Source organism: Cebidichthys violaceus, unplaced genomic scaffold, assembly GCF_023349555.1.
Source record: "Cebidichthys violaceus isolate CVI_PGR_0920_01 unplaced genomic scaffold, fCebVio1.0.p SCAF_7, whole genome shotgun sequence".
Taxonomy (NCBI): Eukaryota; Metazoa; Chordata; class Actinopteri; order Perciformes; family Stichaeidae; genus Cebidichthys; species Cebidichthys violaceus.
In genome coordinates this window covers 712,582-729,028 of record NW_027176927.1, presented here as the reverse complement: position 1 = coordinate 729,028, position 16,447 = coordinate 712,582, and the positions used below count along the sequence as shown (strand labels likewise).

Sequence of the window (16,447 nt, the reverse complement as noted above, 5' to 3'; positions counted from 1 at the left end):
AACCCCCAAAAAAAACCCATCTTGACAGCACATTGTGGTATTTCATGTTTTCTGTTGAACTGAAATCGGGAAAGAATTAAAATTTTATTTTTATTTGGCAAATTTAAAAACAATATTTTGAGAAAATATTTCTGCAAATGCAGTGGTTACGTTCACGTTCAAAATAGGCCTACCACCTACGTTATGTAGCCTAAGTGTAAGGTTTATCTACACAAGAAATCTCAAAATATTGTTTTTAAATTTGCCAAATAAAAATAAAATTGTAATTCTTTCTTTCCCGGTTATTGAGGGAAGACTCTTAGTTAATGGCTTACTGGTTGTATAATAAGGCCATGCAGAATAAGGCATTAATAAGTACTTAATAATGACTAATTAAGAGCCAATATGTTACTAATTTGCATGTTAATAAGCAACTAATTAATGGTGAATAGATGTACCTTAAAATAAAGTGTTACCATCAAAGGTAGGGTAACTCTACAAATGTCAATCAATAAGGCCCATAGCAACAGGCTGACAGATCATTTCTTAAATTGGTTTTGTTAAAAACTCGATTGCCTTGAGATCTGAATGTTGATAGCGCCATCTGTCTGCAAACCACCTCTGGTACCGCTCCCTCATCAGACGTCACTCTGTCGTCCAGAAAACCTTACAGCAACCTTCCTTTAACCACAAAACAAAGCTAACTCTGGCTCCTGCGCCACAGGATGGATGCAGTCGATCTTGTCAGTAAACCGATGCTTTAGTCTTCCCATATTGACAGTCAGGATTGACGTGCTTCCACAGCCAAAGCCTTTTACGCAGGGGGAAGAGCCTCTTGGATCAATAGTTGTTACCTAGGCAAAGCCCACACAACCACTAATGAATCCTGTGGCTTACAGTGCAGGCCTCCTCCGCTGCTCTTTAAGTCCACACAGGAGAAAAACCTCAGAAATACTTAACGCTCCTGGTAATAATGTAGAAGTTAGCATCCAAATGCATCCACCACATTGGATTAAAAGATACAAATGAAGAGATTAGGGTGAATTTAATTTAAATAAACTGTACATGTCGGCTATCATAGCAGGTGAACGGGCAACACCCGTTTTGACAACAGCAAGTTTCCAGTTTTGTTTGTCGTGTTGCAACATTTCAGTGGTCCGTTGTCTCGGACTGGTTCAGTGGTGCGTTTGAAGACTGAGCTTGTTGTCTGGCACACCCATCTCGCTGTCTGCTCCATATTCTCTGTTTTTTCAGCGTAGGATTTAAGAACTGATCAATCAAAGCGTGTTAGTCACCTGTCTGGGATTTCCAATTACGAAAAGGCTTTGTGCCAACGAGGTAGCAGGTGCAGCGTCCAGAAGTATTTAGACACTGACGCATTTTCCTTTGTTTTGGTTTTGTCTATTTCATTTAGAATGAAATAATGAATGTCTGTGTTAAATGCAGAGCTGGAGTCAGGAAATTATTTGTTCAGTTTAGCATAAAGACGGCAATCAGTGGACAACAGCTAGCCTGGCTCCATGCAAAGCTAAAAAAAAATACACCTACCAACACTGCTGAAGCTCACTAATTAAAGGAATACTTTGACGTGTTCGGTAAAACGCTTCTTTGCTTCCATACTGAGCGTTAGAGAGCTGATGAGAAGGTCAACGCTCTCATGTCTGCGCGCTAAAAATGAAGCTAACATCATTCTTAGTTTAGCTTAGCATAAGACTGTAAATCCGTCGAAAGGTGATACAATGTGTCAACCAACATGTCTTATTATTTAACAATCTAGTTTTTAGATTTAGTCGTTTTTTCACTTCATTGTTTTTGCACAAAACAAACACATCATGTAAATACAGTGAGCTTTAGATGTGCTCGCAGGCATCATTTTGAACCAGAGCCAGTCTATCATTCAAAATCAAATGAATTATTTTGGCCTTAAATTTGGTTATATGCCTAAATTGTATCCTCATAACCTCATGCTCCCACCAGGAGCTATTTTCCACTGCAGACACAGAAACCTCCGATGGTTCCGCACACTGCTTTCCTCCTGCACTGCGCTGTATATAACAGACAGCACTTGATGGATTCTGACAGGCTGGATTTACGAGCAGCTAAAGACCCTCCAGATCCACCGAGATATGAAATGATGGCCGTCTCTACCCGCTCTGCACCTACACCAGGCAGGCATATATGACTGATGCCATCCTGCTGAGCCAAGCACTTTGCAGCTCGTCTGCAGGATATTAGCTCAGCCAAAGGTTATTCATAGACTATCAAACCAGAGCTGCGGTCAGGAAATGCTGACTTATGTGTAAAATATCAATTGAATTAGTCGGCGTGCCTGTTGCTGAGGGTGCACTGCCTTGTTTTAATGGGCACAGATGCTAACAGTGATGCGTAAATCACATTTGTACAAGAAAAGCGAGGCAGATATTAGATTATACTTGTTTACACATCCATTAACTATTTGTATTTGGTCAATAATTGTCATAAAGCATAACAAGTCTGCTGAACATTGATCATGCACTGACTTTATTCAGAGTGTTTAGTTTGAACATAGAAGTTGATGTGGTTTAAGTAAGAATGCATGACATTTTGATATGATTGAAGGCCCATTTATGTCATTGATCGGTGTAACACAGTGGATTTCAACCTACACTGTTCATAAAAGTAGTATGTGTTGTAATAGGTTTCTAACATCTATGGCTGTGCAGGGAGTGAAGTTATTTTACACATCTGGCAAAAAAAAATCACGGTGGTTTGTTTTTAAATAAGCATAAAAAAATGAGTGTTTAGTATGAGAAGAATATCATGAAAATCAAAGAAAAATCATATATAATCGTTTAGAAAAAATCTTCACATAAGGCTGGGAAGTGCAAAACAAAACGGCAAAAAAATAAAATGCACAGGTGAAGAATCTTGCAGATGAAATCCCTTCTCATCCATTCCATACATATAGGCACAGCACTGGTGAGCAGCGAGGTTTGGTGGTTTTGGTTCGAGGGGTTTAAATGTGTTTAGAACACAAGGCACATTGTTGCCTCTCCGGTGCCAAACTCCAAGCCTTTTGTCTTTTCACGTCTGAAAAAGTAACCTCTGTCCCTCTGTCAGAGTTATGTAGGCCAGCCTGCTGAGCGGAGACAAAATGGGAGCACGGCTCAGTAGATGCAGCCTCAGCAAAACCATCTCTTTAGAGCTGTAGGTGCAGAAGCCATTTCTCATGGGAGACTGGATTATTACTGTATGCAGCTGCGGTAAAAGCATAGACACTTCACATTATTATAGACAGTACAGTGTTAGTGTAAAAGGGCCTGGTTAGTTACTCATAAATTACAAACAGATGCACAGCGCCACGGTTCATAATATGCAAGCAGTTGATATTTAAAAAGCTACGACATAAAATAAATTTGCGTCATAATTCAAATATCTTCACTTTAGAGAAAGTTGACACAACCCAGGAAGCTGATAAAAGTGCATTTCTGATTTTAACACATTTTCTGAAATACTTGTTTGTGATAAGGATGCACCGATCTGACTTTTTCTCTCCTGATATCAATATGTAGTCTCGATGTAACGGCCGATACAGAGTACCGATCCAGAACCAATGCTGCCCCCCCCCCCCATTTAAAATCTTTATACCTCACATGGATCTGATGGGAGTCATATCGTAGAATTTATCAAGTACTGTAATGTACTACTTGTACTTTACTTCAGTATTTCCATTTGAAGCCATTTAATACTTCTACTCTACAACATTTCAAAGGAAAATATTGTACTTTTCACTCCACTACATTGATCTGACAGTTATAGTTACTCTTCAGATAAAGATTTTAAATTAAGAAACATATGATATGCCTGTAAAATACAATGAATTGTTCAAGATTAAACCCGTGGTTACCCACCTTTTTGGCTTATGACCCGCTGCAGGAAAGCAGTGTCTAGTTTGGTCCCTTTGTCTCGTTTGAGATGTGTGTCAGCCGATCGCAGTTCAACCAAAGAGACTTCATGGTTTCATTAAAATAAATTGTTGCACTGGTAGTTTTACTAAAGTAAAGGATCAGGATACTTCTTCCACCATTGGCTATACATTGCTTTTTAACTATCTATGAAAAATCTATGACTTACACCTCAAAGGTGAAGGAGTAGCTAAAAAAAAAAGGGGGGGGGGGGGGGGGGCTGCTGTGAGTGTCATTTGAGTGACTGAAGTGAATAATAGCTGTCAAATATTGATGAATATAAAATATTTTGCACATTGAAATGTGAAAATGGTTTTAATTTGGATTGGTGACATGTGGTCGATACCCGGTTCTTTTCAGGTCAGTACCGGCGCTGACACCCGTCAGACGGATCAGCGCATCCTTAGTTTCTGAGATTCATTATTCTAATGGTAAACTTACATGCCGATATTATCAGCTCACTCTTGGACAAACAACAAAAATCTACAGTATCTCAATTTAAATACACCCCTCTGCTGTAAAAGCGTAAAACTTTAACCAGGTGTCAGCGTTACTCTGAGTGCACACACACTGCCACATTCTTGTGTCTCTCCCAGTAGTGGCAGTCTTCAGGAAAGCTCCACGCAGCCGCAGACTCCTTGTGGCGACTGACGGCGTGAACGACAAACCCGCACAGCTGCTTCTCCAACACCTCCACCACCGCCGGGGCGTTTCCCTTCTTCCCCTGGCCCTCCATCGCCTGCCGGATGCAGTCACGAGGCACCGCCTGGGGTTTGGTGCTGTACGACACCACCAGGTTGATGTTGTTCACCTGAAGCACCTCGAACCAGTTCTGTCCCGCCACGTGGTGAAAGTGCTCCCCTGCTCGCCAGTTCCGGTAGGTACTCCCTGAATGGTTGATCAGCCGCACTGACCAGCTGACCCAATCATACTTCTTCATCAAGAATTCAAGCAGCTGCTGAGTCGTGTCTTGCAGGTTCTCGTCCTCCTTTTCTTGCAGGAGGCGCTGAGCGTCTAGTTTTGCTTGCTCTGGGAAGGCGGCGATACAGGACTCGATGGTTGTCTTCATCCTGGACTCTACTTCTTCAATTTTGCTGCTCCACTCTTGGATTTTGTTGTCCTCTTCCTCTTGGCCTTGGGTTAAGGCACAGTGGCCCAAAAGAGCAATCAGACCCAAACAGAGGAGCTCCTTCATCCGGACACAGAAATCTTCCAGGAGACGACGGTTCCTCGCTACGTACCTGCAAAACACAGGAACCATTTACATTTATATTGAAGTTAATCTTGTGTTCCAATCCAGAGAAACCTGCAGTGATGATTGTGTCAGAAGCAAGCAAAGGAGTAGAACCGACATGACCGCTGCAATGAATCCAGAAACATCAATATGATGAAATATAACAATTTACCTTTCAACCAACTTTAAAACCGACTCCCCAAAGCTGTTTGTCCCCATCAGAGCATCGTGCAGCACAAACAGGTTCTTCTCGCCTCCAGTTTTGGCAAAGTGCTCCACAAAAAGTCTGGTCTTCACCTCTTTGAACTGCTGTTTTGCCTCCAAGATGTCCATGTACTTCCGAAACTGGTTCCTAATGTTCTCCTCCACCGAGAAGTACTGGGAATCCAGTCTCCCCTTCTTGATCTCGCAGTCGATGTCCTCCAGTTGGGTGGAGAGCACGTCGAGCTTGTTCCTCACCGTCAGGAACTGCTCTTTGACGTAGAAGACCTCTTTGCTGTGGACATTGTCTAAGGCCAGGCGGAGAACCGGTGCGGCGGCCTCACAGAGGGGGAAGAGCTCGCCCACAGCGCTGGCCAACACCTCGGCCCCCTTCTCAAACATGTCCATCACTGCCTCGATGGCCTCCTTCTTCTGGGCCACGGCCCTCTCCAATGAAGTGGTCATGTTCTGAGACACAGAGGGACAGAAAGTGGCGTCGGATACGAATAAACATCGGGGAGAATGATATGAAGCATGTGACAAAATGGGTCCAAGTCTTTATACTGTTAAATTATTGATGAAAAATAGACGTTTTCATCAATAATGAGGAAGGACTGGCCGTTATCTAATACAGTGGTTTTCAACTTTTTAAGGCTTGTCAACCACTAATATGAAATATTCCAGAACTGAAACAAATCGTCTTACTTGTTTGGCATTTTTGCTTGAAAAACAAATCAAACACACTCTGCTGGGATGATTTGCTGCTTTTCTTTGTCTTTTGTGATGACAAACTAAATATATTTCAATTTATGAGTGTTGGTCAGACAAAATAAGACATTTGAAGCATTTTCACTATTTTTTACATTTTGATTGAAGAAACAATTAAACAAATAATCCACAATGAAAATAATTAGTTGCAGCCCCAGAAGACAAATTACAAAATCTCTGTTTTTGTCATTTCAGGAGATAACTATGAAGGTTAATATAGACATCAGACTTCAATGCAGGATATAAAAACCTTACCTTGACATGGTGAACAAGGTAATGATGTCATATAAACAAAATGGGGGCCGAGATTACTTGGATGAGACATGCCCTTGGGTCTGCCTATGACTCATTTCAGAGCAGAACAGAACAGAACAGACCGAGGCCAAACCAGGTTTCAAAATATCATCCCCTCGCTTACAACAAGATAAATGAGCTCTTCTCTGTTCAGATGTGCGATGGACCTCAGATGATGCGTCGACAAATTAACATCGACTTTAATTTGGTTCATCTAAAAATGCTATTTCTATATTTAGATGTGGCAAATAAGCAAACAACTGAAAATCAATTCATCAAATAAATACATAGTGTATATGACAGAAATATCCTTTAACTAAAAAAAGGGTTTGTCATGTGAACAAGCTGCACCATGTTTAACTGTCATGCGCACCCAAAAGAAATGCGCAACGAGAGGCTTTTTACGCACAATTCCCCTGAGCATCGGACACACCTTGCAGCATATTTACCCCCTCTGATGGGAGATAAGGACATTCATCACATTCCTATAATAACAATGCTGTTTCTGTACCTGAATGAAATAAATCGGATGGTCCTTCTCGCGTGATGAGTTCCAACAGCTGCCAAACAAGTTTTTTTTTCTTTTTTTTCCTGCAAGTTTGAGGATTTTCCCACGGTTCTCTCTGAGGAGGGGTCCAAAAGTAGGATCCAGAGAGGAAGAAGAAATGCGCACTCAATATCTGCAAAGGAGAGAGGGAGAGGAAGAGAGAGAGAGGAGGAGAGAGGGGGAGAGAGGGGGAGAGAGAGAGAGAGAGAGAGAGAGCGGGAGAGAGACGCACAGACAGACAAACTGCTAGAGGTGACATATGTGGTCGGTTCCATTTTCTTCTCGGTCTTCGTGGAACCATGAAAGGACGATTCAGTCTCTTCTCAACTAACCGGAGCTGAATTTAATTTTCTGTTTTGCTGTTTATCATTTTCAACATATTTTCGACGCATTTTTTTTAAATCTGAGAGGTCTCTTGCGCTCTTGGTGCAAATGTCTCATCATCACCATCATGCGGTCCAGCTGTTGTTGAATGTTAAAGGATCCAAACTTCAGGTAAGACGATTGAGAAACGAATTTGTTTTGTCTTGTTAGTGTTTAATTGATATCATCTTTTTATTGTATTGTACCCACAACCTCATCTTAAACCATAACTGGATGTGCTGTACACCAAGGTGTGGTGTGAAGTAAATACACGCTAAACGTTTGGATTTGTAATAAGATCAGAATGTGTTAAATATTATAAAGATATAAATGTTCAGGGAGCGAATTAGTCAACCACACAGCGTGTATTTATGTGTGCGCCACCTCGCTCCACTTCGTCACAAATAGATCAGGTTAAAGCACGCTTCTACAATCAAAATGAACACTGAATAACGTTTATTTTTTCTATCACTCAGAGGACTTTATAGTGAAATTAAACCTCACATCCCCTAAATCTGCGCGCACACGACGCGCCCTGCGCGTCCAACTGAACCTCCCTCACAAAAATAAATATCATTACGCAAATCGTTTTGTCTTCCAAACCACGGAGAGCTTCACGTCATATACGAAGACGTTATCTTCGTTTCATGCTAAACACTTTTATCTGAATTTCTGAAGTAGTACATTTATTTTCTTCAGGTGGAAATGGATTCTCCGAAACGAGCTCCTGTCATGGAGAGAAAGATGAGCTCCATCACATGATGGACGACGTGCGTCTGTGGCTCAAAGACACTCATCGTTCAGTCTGCGGAGTAGGTGAGAACCTCAAGTCTTTGTTTCTCAGTGATCTGCATTTCAAACGCCTGCAATGCACATTTTCCGGTTTCGGTTCCCTTAACTCTGAGCTGTGAGTCAAACCTGTTCAGCTGGAAAACGATGCATGAGGGCCATACCAGAGGTATTAACCCAGGCCGTGTGCCCATTTTACTTCACCTGAGGTAAATCATGTCCCTCTCTTTTGATCCTGTTAATAATTTGGATTGCGTTCGACAGGTCGTGTAGCAGATCTGTTTGGGCTCTTAGAAGGAAGTGTAGGCTCTTTTAGCTCGTCAGTGTGGAAGCTGTGGTGTTTCATTCCTGTTGGCCCTCAGGGAGTTCAGCGATAACAGGTGTAACGATGAAGCAAGTGAAGTACTTACGCCCTCTTGCGTTCAAACCAGTAAATTGCACCTTTTACATTCCCCCCTGAGCTCACTTCTATAGGCACCATCTATGGACATTTTCTAAAATTCACATTTGATACCAATAAAAAGCTCTCATTTTACAAAGATGCCAAATAGGCACAATTTTGGGGAAAATAAAACAATTAAAGTCTCTTAAACTATTGATATTATTTGGAATGATCCAGTCATACAAAACAATAAGTATTCTTTTAATATGTTACTCTGTAAGTATCGTATCAATTAAAAATAAGTGTTGGAACAAGTAGAAAATAAATACATTTGAAGTTGGAAAACTGGGGGAAAAAAGCTGAATTCGATTTTAACAAAATATCCAAATAATCCAACAACAAACATTGATAGTGAATGAAAATATTTTTAAAACCAAAAAATTGCATCAAAAAGCAAAACCTGCCATAAAACTAAACAAATATTTTCTCCACTTACATTGAACTATTTGAGTTTTGTCTTGTTTTTCTATTTCTATTTTTCTCCTCGGTGCATAATTGTGATTCAACATCAGCGCCTGTTTGGCAGTAGAGTGTGTGTTTGTTTGTGTGTACAAGTCAGTTAGAAAGCAAATATTAAATCTTTCATTCCACCAAACTTTCTAGGGAGAAATTGGCTTATATTGAACACAGCAGTAATAATATATATATATATATATATATATATATATATATATATATATATATATATATATATATATATATATATATATATATATATATATATATTTTCTACACATGCAATGTATTTTTGGCATTTGTTTAGTGCTTTCAAAATGATTCACTATAAATGTCATATAGCTAAATATATGGCCAAATGCAATAGTTTAACATTTCATTCCAAGGGCATCTGGTGCTACAAAAGCCTCCGTTCTCTTCAGGGATGCTATCCTCAACATGTTGGCGCTTGGTTGCAGGGGTTTGCTCCCCTTTAGAGGTCCGACACTGAAGACTGGCTCCCAGCGGATGTTCCAGATGTGATGGGGGGGGGGGGGGGTGTTAGGTCAGGTCAGGTCTCTGTGCCGGCCGGTCAAACTCTTAAATAATTGACGACTCCAACTCAGTTTTATTCACTCAACGTTTATTTAACAAAAAAGGGCAACATATTCACATATGTGGCATTTCACATAAAGCCTTCAAGAGGTTCATATAATATTCCTCTACATCGACAGCATTGTGACAGCATGTTTATGTCGCGTATACCGAACCCGTTGTAACAATAAGAGATGTGGCACAACGCCACAGAACCATGAAGCAGTTTAGAACAGAGTCGAGTTGAAGGGATGAGAGCAAAACGGGCTAGACAGATATGTGAAATATGAAGAAAATATATAGAAACTGATAGATTTGAAAGCCTGTGATGACAATCAGATATTGTTTACTGGTCACATGTTTGGTTGACTGTTCTAATTTACAACTCTGCTGACTGAACGGTCCTGATGCAGCGATCTAAACCCACCCGTACTACCCATACCACCAGTTTGCTGAAAACAAGCAAAGAAGACACACATTTACAAAAAAATATTTCAACCACACATTTCAAACCTGTAGTGTAAAGACCGTTCAAAACACAATGCATTAAACAATCACAGTTAAATGATGAAGACAAAAACCCTTAAAATGACAATACAAAAATAATACAAAACTATTGGCACATTTAGGCACTGTTGGTCAGACGAGTGAGCGGACGACAAGAGACACAACTTTAACCCCAATGCTCCGGCTTACCTGTAATAACAAAAGAAGAAAAAAACTCTAATAATGGATATTAAATGTTTTCAAGGCTCTTAATTGCCTTACCCCATAATAAGCCCATTGATAGTTATATCTATATATATCTATATCTATATATATCACAGCCAGAGTCGGTGCACCTCCTGCACATGTAATAGAAAATAAAGTGAAGAACATCTCAGTTGTGTATAAACAAACAATTGGTAGTGAGAATAGAAGTGCATATCTTAATTCATTCTAATATTTGACTTTGTGTTTCCTTCCATGGTGATGTAGTGTTCAAATAGACCAGATTGTGTGTGTGCTGTTGTTCATGAGACCAAATATATGAAAGCCTTTTCAAATTCCACGGACTGAATATGAGGCCCTCTAGTGGAGACATATTAGAATGACGGCAGCGTCGGCTTGTTTCTCGTTCCTCCTTAAAATCCAGTTGCCTCTCAAAATGTAGCATTCAGAGTAGACTTGTGATTAATTAATTTAGTTTTCTTTACCTCAAAAGGAAAATAATGATACATGTTGCTCATTATTATTATCACTGAACATTCAAGCAGTGGCTGTAGACGTTTACACGGAGAGAAATGGCCAAGAGGGAGCAGTTGCAGAGGGAATGTGGACATGCGAGTCCTGACTATGAAAGGAAAAGCAGCAGAGGAGAAAGAACGCTCTTCTTCAGGCTTCTTCTTCTTCTTCTTCTTCTTCTTCTTCATTTGCACCTGCAGAGAGCCTCCTGCATCTTCTCTTGCACGTGCTCCATCTTCTCGGCCCACTCCTCGCTCAGACTCTCCTCGTCGTCTCCGATGACGGCGGCGTATCCCATGAGGGCGATGAGGCCGATGCAGAACAGGTAGGTGAGGCGCGTGCAGAGTCGCTCCAGGGTGCGGCGGTCGCCTTGCGAGTGCTTCAGGTACACCTCCAGGATTGGTCTGCTGAAGAGCTTGGGCTTGCCCACCACGCCGTCGTAGAGCGTGTGCAGGTTCTGGTCTCCCAAGTCATTGGAATAGCTCTCCTCGAAGTCGTCCTTCTTGCGCTCGCGGTGCTCCGGCCGCGCCTCCACCATCTCCATGAACTTCCTGAACTGGTTCTTCAGGTTCTCCTCCACGCGGCAGTACTGCCCGTCCAGCGTTTCTTTCTTGATCTGCACCAGCGTGTTGCGGTTCATCTGAGAGAGCTCGTCCAGCGCCCGGTGCACCGAGCCAAACTCGCGCTTCAGGGTGCGGATGTCCTCGTCGTCGATGTGGTGCAGCACCACCCGGATCAGGGAGCCGGCCACGCCAAAAATGGGGTTGACCACAGCTGCTGCCGAGGAGATGGTGGCCACACACTGGAGGACTTTGACCAGGCCCTGCTTCAGCTTGGCGTGGTCCTCGAGGATCTCCTCTTCCATCATATTGTTCAGGCTGGTGCAGATGTTGAGGTCACTGTGTGCAGATGTTGACTTCTGTGAAAGAGAAGGAATCATATTTGGGCTCTGTGAAATTCTACTGCGTTTTTATGGACAAAAAGATTCATCAAAGAAGTCAAAGGGCAGGTAGACAATGTAATTAACAGTTATGAGATTCACTTGTGAATCAATGTGCAGAAAACAGCCATGAAAAAGGGACAAAACGTCTCAAGGCTCAGCTTGACCAACAGTTTCACAGCTTTAAATCCGCTTGAAGCCTGCATGCAAAACTGATCCAACAGAAACAATAACATTTGGACTGACACTCTTTACACAGAGCAACTTGTATTTAGTTGCGCTCCAAAGAAGCTTATCACTGATTAGTTCCTCTCAGTCTTCTGACAGACACATTTTCACGGCAGCTTCACAGATAATCTGAACACGACAGACGACAGTCGGTGAAATGAATCTGCTGTTCAACTGTTGGAGAAGACTCGTGGCTTCTTACATCAAATCTCTTCTGTTCTTCAGGATCCTCGTGCTGGAGTTGTTGCAGTGAGAAAGGGACTCTGGTCCTGATCAGGATGGTTCCTGAAACACGAGACACACGGGGATTCAAACACAGAATGCATCATTCATTCATTCTCTCTTTGAACCAGGAAGTGAACAGACTCCTGTCCCTTGCTGGTTGCAGCTCTTAGCAGTGAAGGAGTTAACAGCCTCTCTGCTTCTGTCTGACGGAGCTTCATTCAGCACTTGGAGCCTTTCAGCACCAGGCTGCTCCGTGTGCGTTTCTATGGACAGAGCCGATAGCTCCTCACAGCTAAATAAGGGAAGGCATGCTAAGCAGCAGCTAAAGGGCGGGACGGTGGAAAGGCAAATACGCCACGGCTGACTGAGCCGTGAGACTTGTTTGTTACATAAGCGATGCTACCGCTCAACACACGACATGGTTTCAAGATACTTTAGAGGCAGAATTAAGAGCTGCAAGACTACAAGAGGGCGCAGTAAAAGCTCTGTTCACACCTGATACTTGTGTTTGTTGAAGCAGGATTAAACAGGGGAGTCTTCCCTCAAATACAAGCATAATATAGGAGTTTGACTCGTGTTCCCAGCAGTAGGAACAGCACCCTGTTATCTTCTTCTACACCTCAGTCAGTCAGTTATGGCTCGGCAATGCGTGCCATGGTACCACAGACACATACCAGCCTTGAGATTACAACATAACCACAAAGATAATCACAACAAATGTGTTGTGCTGACACTGGGGACCCACACAGCTGATGACCACAAGGCTGTGCACGTTCAAACAGGCCGTGAGACACGCAGTAAGAAACAGACCGGTTTGCGTTTCTGTTTTGTTTTCGTCCTTTTATTATTTTTTTTAAATACCCGTGTCCACCAGAGGATGGCGGTAACTTAACCTGTAAAGACACCCATAATATCCACCATCTGATTTCAGCACCATCACTGTGGACTGAAAGCAGTGACGCTCTGCAGCAGGATTTAACCCTTTAGCTTCAGAGTGTAGACGATGTGCTTAAATGCATAAATTCAAACAACAAAAAATGAGCAAATGTTTAACTTTATTTAAATACTAGTGAAACCTACACACAAAACAAATCCTGTAAAATGAGATGAAATCCACACGAGACGCTTCTGAAATGTCACTTTTGCTAAATGCCGTCATTTCTTTCTGCATGACATCACCGTTGCATTTGTGCTGAAAGACATAAATGCCTTTTTATTTGTATTTTCCTATTATGAAAAATAACAACTACTGATAAAAAAAAGTTTTTTGCTTCACAGTCGGTACTTTGCAGCTGCAAAATAATGCTAAAATGAAATGCATGTGTGTTATATTTTAATTATTGTGTCCCTGTTTTCACAGAGGCTGTTCTACCACAGAAGTGCTCCGTGACTCGACGCATCAAACAGGAGGTGAGGAAGGTAATGAAAGGGTTAATTACAGCTTATTTTACACTACTTACCTCTCTGGCACAACACCACCAAACAATGGAAGATACATTATTAATACTAGATGATCCGAGCTATATTTAATAACAAATTGGATGATTTTTTTGGTGAATCGTACATCTTACTGCAGCTGCATTTTAATCTGCAACAGACAATTAACCCTTTGTGCAAATTAAATTCAATCATCACCTATAAATACTTGTCTTAATACATGTTATAATCAATCTGAAGACCATTAAGGATTGATGTGTAATCATATTGGTTTTACATGTTAATAAAAAATATTAATTAAGAGATGATAACACCAAAAACAGCTCCTCGTGGGTTAACCAATCACTGCTCTCTAGCAGCATGGCCTTTTTAAAGAAAGCACAGAACCTCCACACCTCAGCGAGAAAGTCTCGGCCTAAAAGTTGGGGAATGGGTGACTCAGCTTCTGCAATGTTGTGCTTCTATACAAACAGAAACTAAAAGAACATCTGAAGTTTTGAGTCCCTGCTGGGGAAGAAACGTTTGACTCTGTGTCGGTTGTCAACGAAGCAGCTCTGTGTCTAATCAGGAAGTGTAACGCTGCCCTCACCTGTATTCCCTTCAGTGAAGTGGCCATCTTGAATGTTTTCTATGATAGCAGCAATGCTAGGCTAACCCACATTTACACGTTGTTTATCTATTAAAAGTGTCCCCCCGGCACATAATTCACGTTTTCATGACGTATTTGAATGATTTCCTGCCACTTTCTTTGTGTTCATTGGCGGTTTGCTCTCTCTCTACAGATCACAGCCTTGTGTGGCAGTTGGGACACTTTCCTAAGGAAGTGAACAGCCTTGAGGCTACTGCGGCTCAAACAATACGTTCACTAATGAAAGCTAACGTACAACAATGAAGTATCTTCCGGAGTTCTTCTGATTATGAGTACCACAACAAGCAAAACAACCCCCTTCCTCTGCTAAGAGCTCAGGGCCAGACAGCCGCCTCCCGGCCCAGCTATGGCTCCCCCTAGCCGTGCCTCCATATTTCCTTGTTAATGCACCATAGTGCCCTGGCCCTCCCTGCTCAATCACACTGCTGAGACACCAAAAATATACCTGATAACTTCACTTTCTCTGTCTAAATGTGGAGTATATAGTCTCCATCTGCGTCTCAGACAACATTGGGCACCATTGGCCACAGCAAAAGAGAGGATTTCTTACCTTTTTGAGAGTGGTTGGTGGCTATACCTCCCTCTCCAAAGTCTCAACCTCGGTAGCCTCCTTCTTCTTCCCAGCAATCCCTGCAAAAAAGGACACTTCCATGTATGTTGAATATGTAGGGGTGAACAAATTGGACTAAATTAATTATAAAGAGCCCATATAGCCTCCAAAATCCAGAAATTGCCTTTTTAGCTCCAAATACCAATAAGCTCCAAATTGCCATTTTAAAATGACGTGCCAATAACATTAAAAAGTAAAACCCACTCCTCAAATACACCATGTCCCACCCCTATTGTTTCAACTTATTCTGGCCCATCTAGTACTCATACAGTTGATAGTAAAGAGCATTTGTCAGTCCATGCGCAGCTAAGTACTCCGGCGCATTCTGCTACCCTTTGTGCGTCTGTCAAGCCATGGAGCATCTTTGGGAGGCTACAAATAGCCCATTGGTGGCATTTATGAGTCAAAGAGACCCTTATCATGTGGACTGGACCAAAAAAACGGGAAGGAAAATACTTTCACGAGCGTAGAATCCATCCAGGAAAGGAGAGAGCTATGGAACCAAATGGACCTCTCCAAAAGTGCACAGGTGCACCCAAAGACACAGAGAGCTCTCTAAAGGCTCCTGGAGGCTAAAAAGGGAAGTTTATCCGGCTTAAAAAGTAATGATGATAATAATTCTGTTTAAGTTTTACCAATTGCGCTCAAAAATTAAAGGCTACACTCAATAATTGTCGAATTTAAAGTGTATTCATAAGCAAATCGGATTCTGAAAAATACACCAAATCGCACAGATAGTGCTTTGGACCTTGATGTAAGTAACTTAACGTATTTAAATATATATTAATTACTTAGATATAGTTGTGTTAATACTTAGTAGCGAAGCTCAGACATTGAAATCGTCTATTCTTACCAACCAAACAGGCAAAAACCTGAGCTGTAAACGCACCAATTCAGTGCGCCAAAGTAGCCATTTGCCTGGTCCTGTATCCAGACCTGAATGAGCAATAATTTAGGCCTGTAGCACAAAATTTAAATGTATATGCTTTATATACGAACATCCATGCAGACAAATCTACTGGATTCTGAAATGTGGAGCGACTGCGCCGGCAGTTGAAGCTGTTTTCCCCAAAACAAACCTCTATGCAAATTCTGATGGCAGCTGCCAGCAGAGCGTTAAAGAACAACCCTGTTCCCTTCAAAGCCTAACTAATGCCTGTGATGTTTACGTCGTGTATTACCACAGCAGATAGTCACAAACACGATGGGCGTTTGCCTCCTTGCGTGTCCAGACCTGAGCCTCCAGCAAGTTAAAGACCCCGCATCCCCTCTCTGAGACACCAAGCCTCAGGCGACAGCAGCACAAGAGAGTCACTGTCCTCCCCGCGGTTTGTAGTGGAAGAAAAAATAGAAATAAAAACACGAGTGTCCGTTAGAAACAAGAAAGCCTCCGTTGTCTGCTCAGAAACGACCGTCCACATCAACGCTCAGACCGTACTGTCGGTAAAAGCAGGCGCATGTAATGTGTAGCCTCTTTATGCCGCACCGCAGCCGGAGCTTGAGCCGGACGCACGCCTGTCCTCATTGTGCATTTGCCGCAGCAG

At 42.0% G+C, this 16,447-nt stretch overlaps 2 protein-coding genes and 1 long non-coding RNA gene across 3 annotated transcripts; 1 reads left to right on the top strand and 2 right to left on the bottom strand.

The window, feature by feature from the left end:
- Nucleotides 1–4,141: 4,141 nt before the first annotated feature.
- On the bottom strand, nucleotides 4,142–7,016 carry LOC137890873 (protein rapunzel-like). Its single transcript, XM_068735165.1, has 3 exons — nucleotides 6,932–7,016; nucleotides 5,330–5,826; nucleotides 4,142–5,164 (listed from the first exon to the last, which is right to left on the bottom strand). The coding sequence occupies exons 2-3, from the start codon at nucleotides 5,821–5,823 to the stop codon at nucleotides 4,474–4,476; spliced, it is 1,185 nt and encodes a 394-aa protein (XP_068591266.1). The 5' UTR covers nucleotides 5,824–5,826; nucleotides 6,932–7,016; the 3' UTR covers nucleotides 4,142–4,473.
- A 312-nt stretch (nucleotides 7,017–7,328) lies between these two features.
- LOC137890875 (uncharacterized) lies at nucleotides 7,329–14,876 on the top strand. Its single transcript, XR_011105315.1, has 4 exons — nucleotides 7,329–7,462; nucleotides 8,030–8,146; nucleotides 13,568–13,626; nucleotides 14,427–14,876. It is a non-coding gene; the product is annotated as an uncharacterized lncRNA (long non-coding RNA).
- Nucleotides 9,619–14,936, bottom strand: rpz (rapunzel). The gene is made up of 3 exons (XM_068735166.1): nucleotides 14,844–14,936; nucleotides 12,185–12,267; nucleotides 9,619–11,733 (listed from the first exon to the last, which is right to left on the bottom strand). The coding sequence occupies exon 3, from the start codon at nucleotides 11,680–11,682 to the stop codon at nucleotides 10,999–11,001; it is 684 nt and encodes a 227-aa protein (XP_068591267.1). The 5' UTR covers nucleotides 11,683–11,733; nucleotides 12,185–12,267; nucleotides 14,844–14,936; the 3' UTR covers nucleotides 9,619–10,998.
- Between the last annotated feature and the right edge of the window lie 1,511 nt (nucleotides 14,937–16,447).

Excerpts from the sequence above, each read along its gene's own strand:
- LOC137890873 (XM_068735165.1), bottom strand. The coding sequence starts at position 5,823 with ATGACCACTTCATTGGAGAGGGCCGTGGCCCAGAAGAAGGAGGCCATC. Across the intron at positions 5,165-5,329 it reads GTTTTAAAGTTGGTTGAAAG|GTACGTAGCGAGGAACCGTC; the intron begins GTAAATTGTTAT and ends TGTGTTTTGCAG.
- rpz (XM_068735166.1), bottom strand. The coding sequence starts at position 11,682 with ATGATGGAAGAGGAGATCCTCGAGGACCACGCCAAGCTGAAGCAGGGC.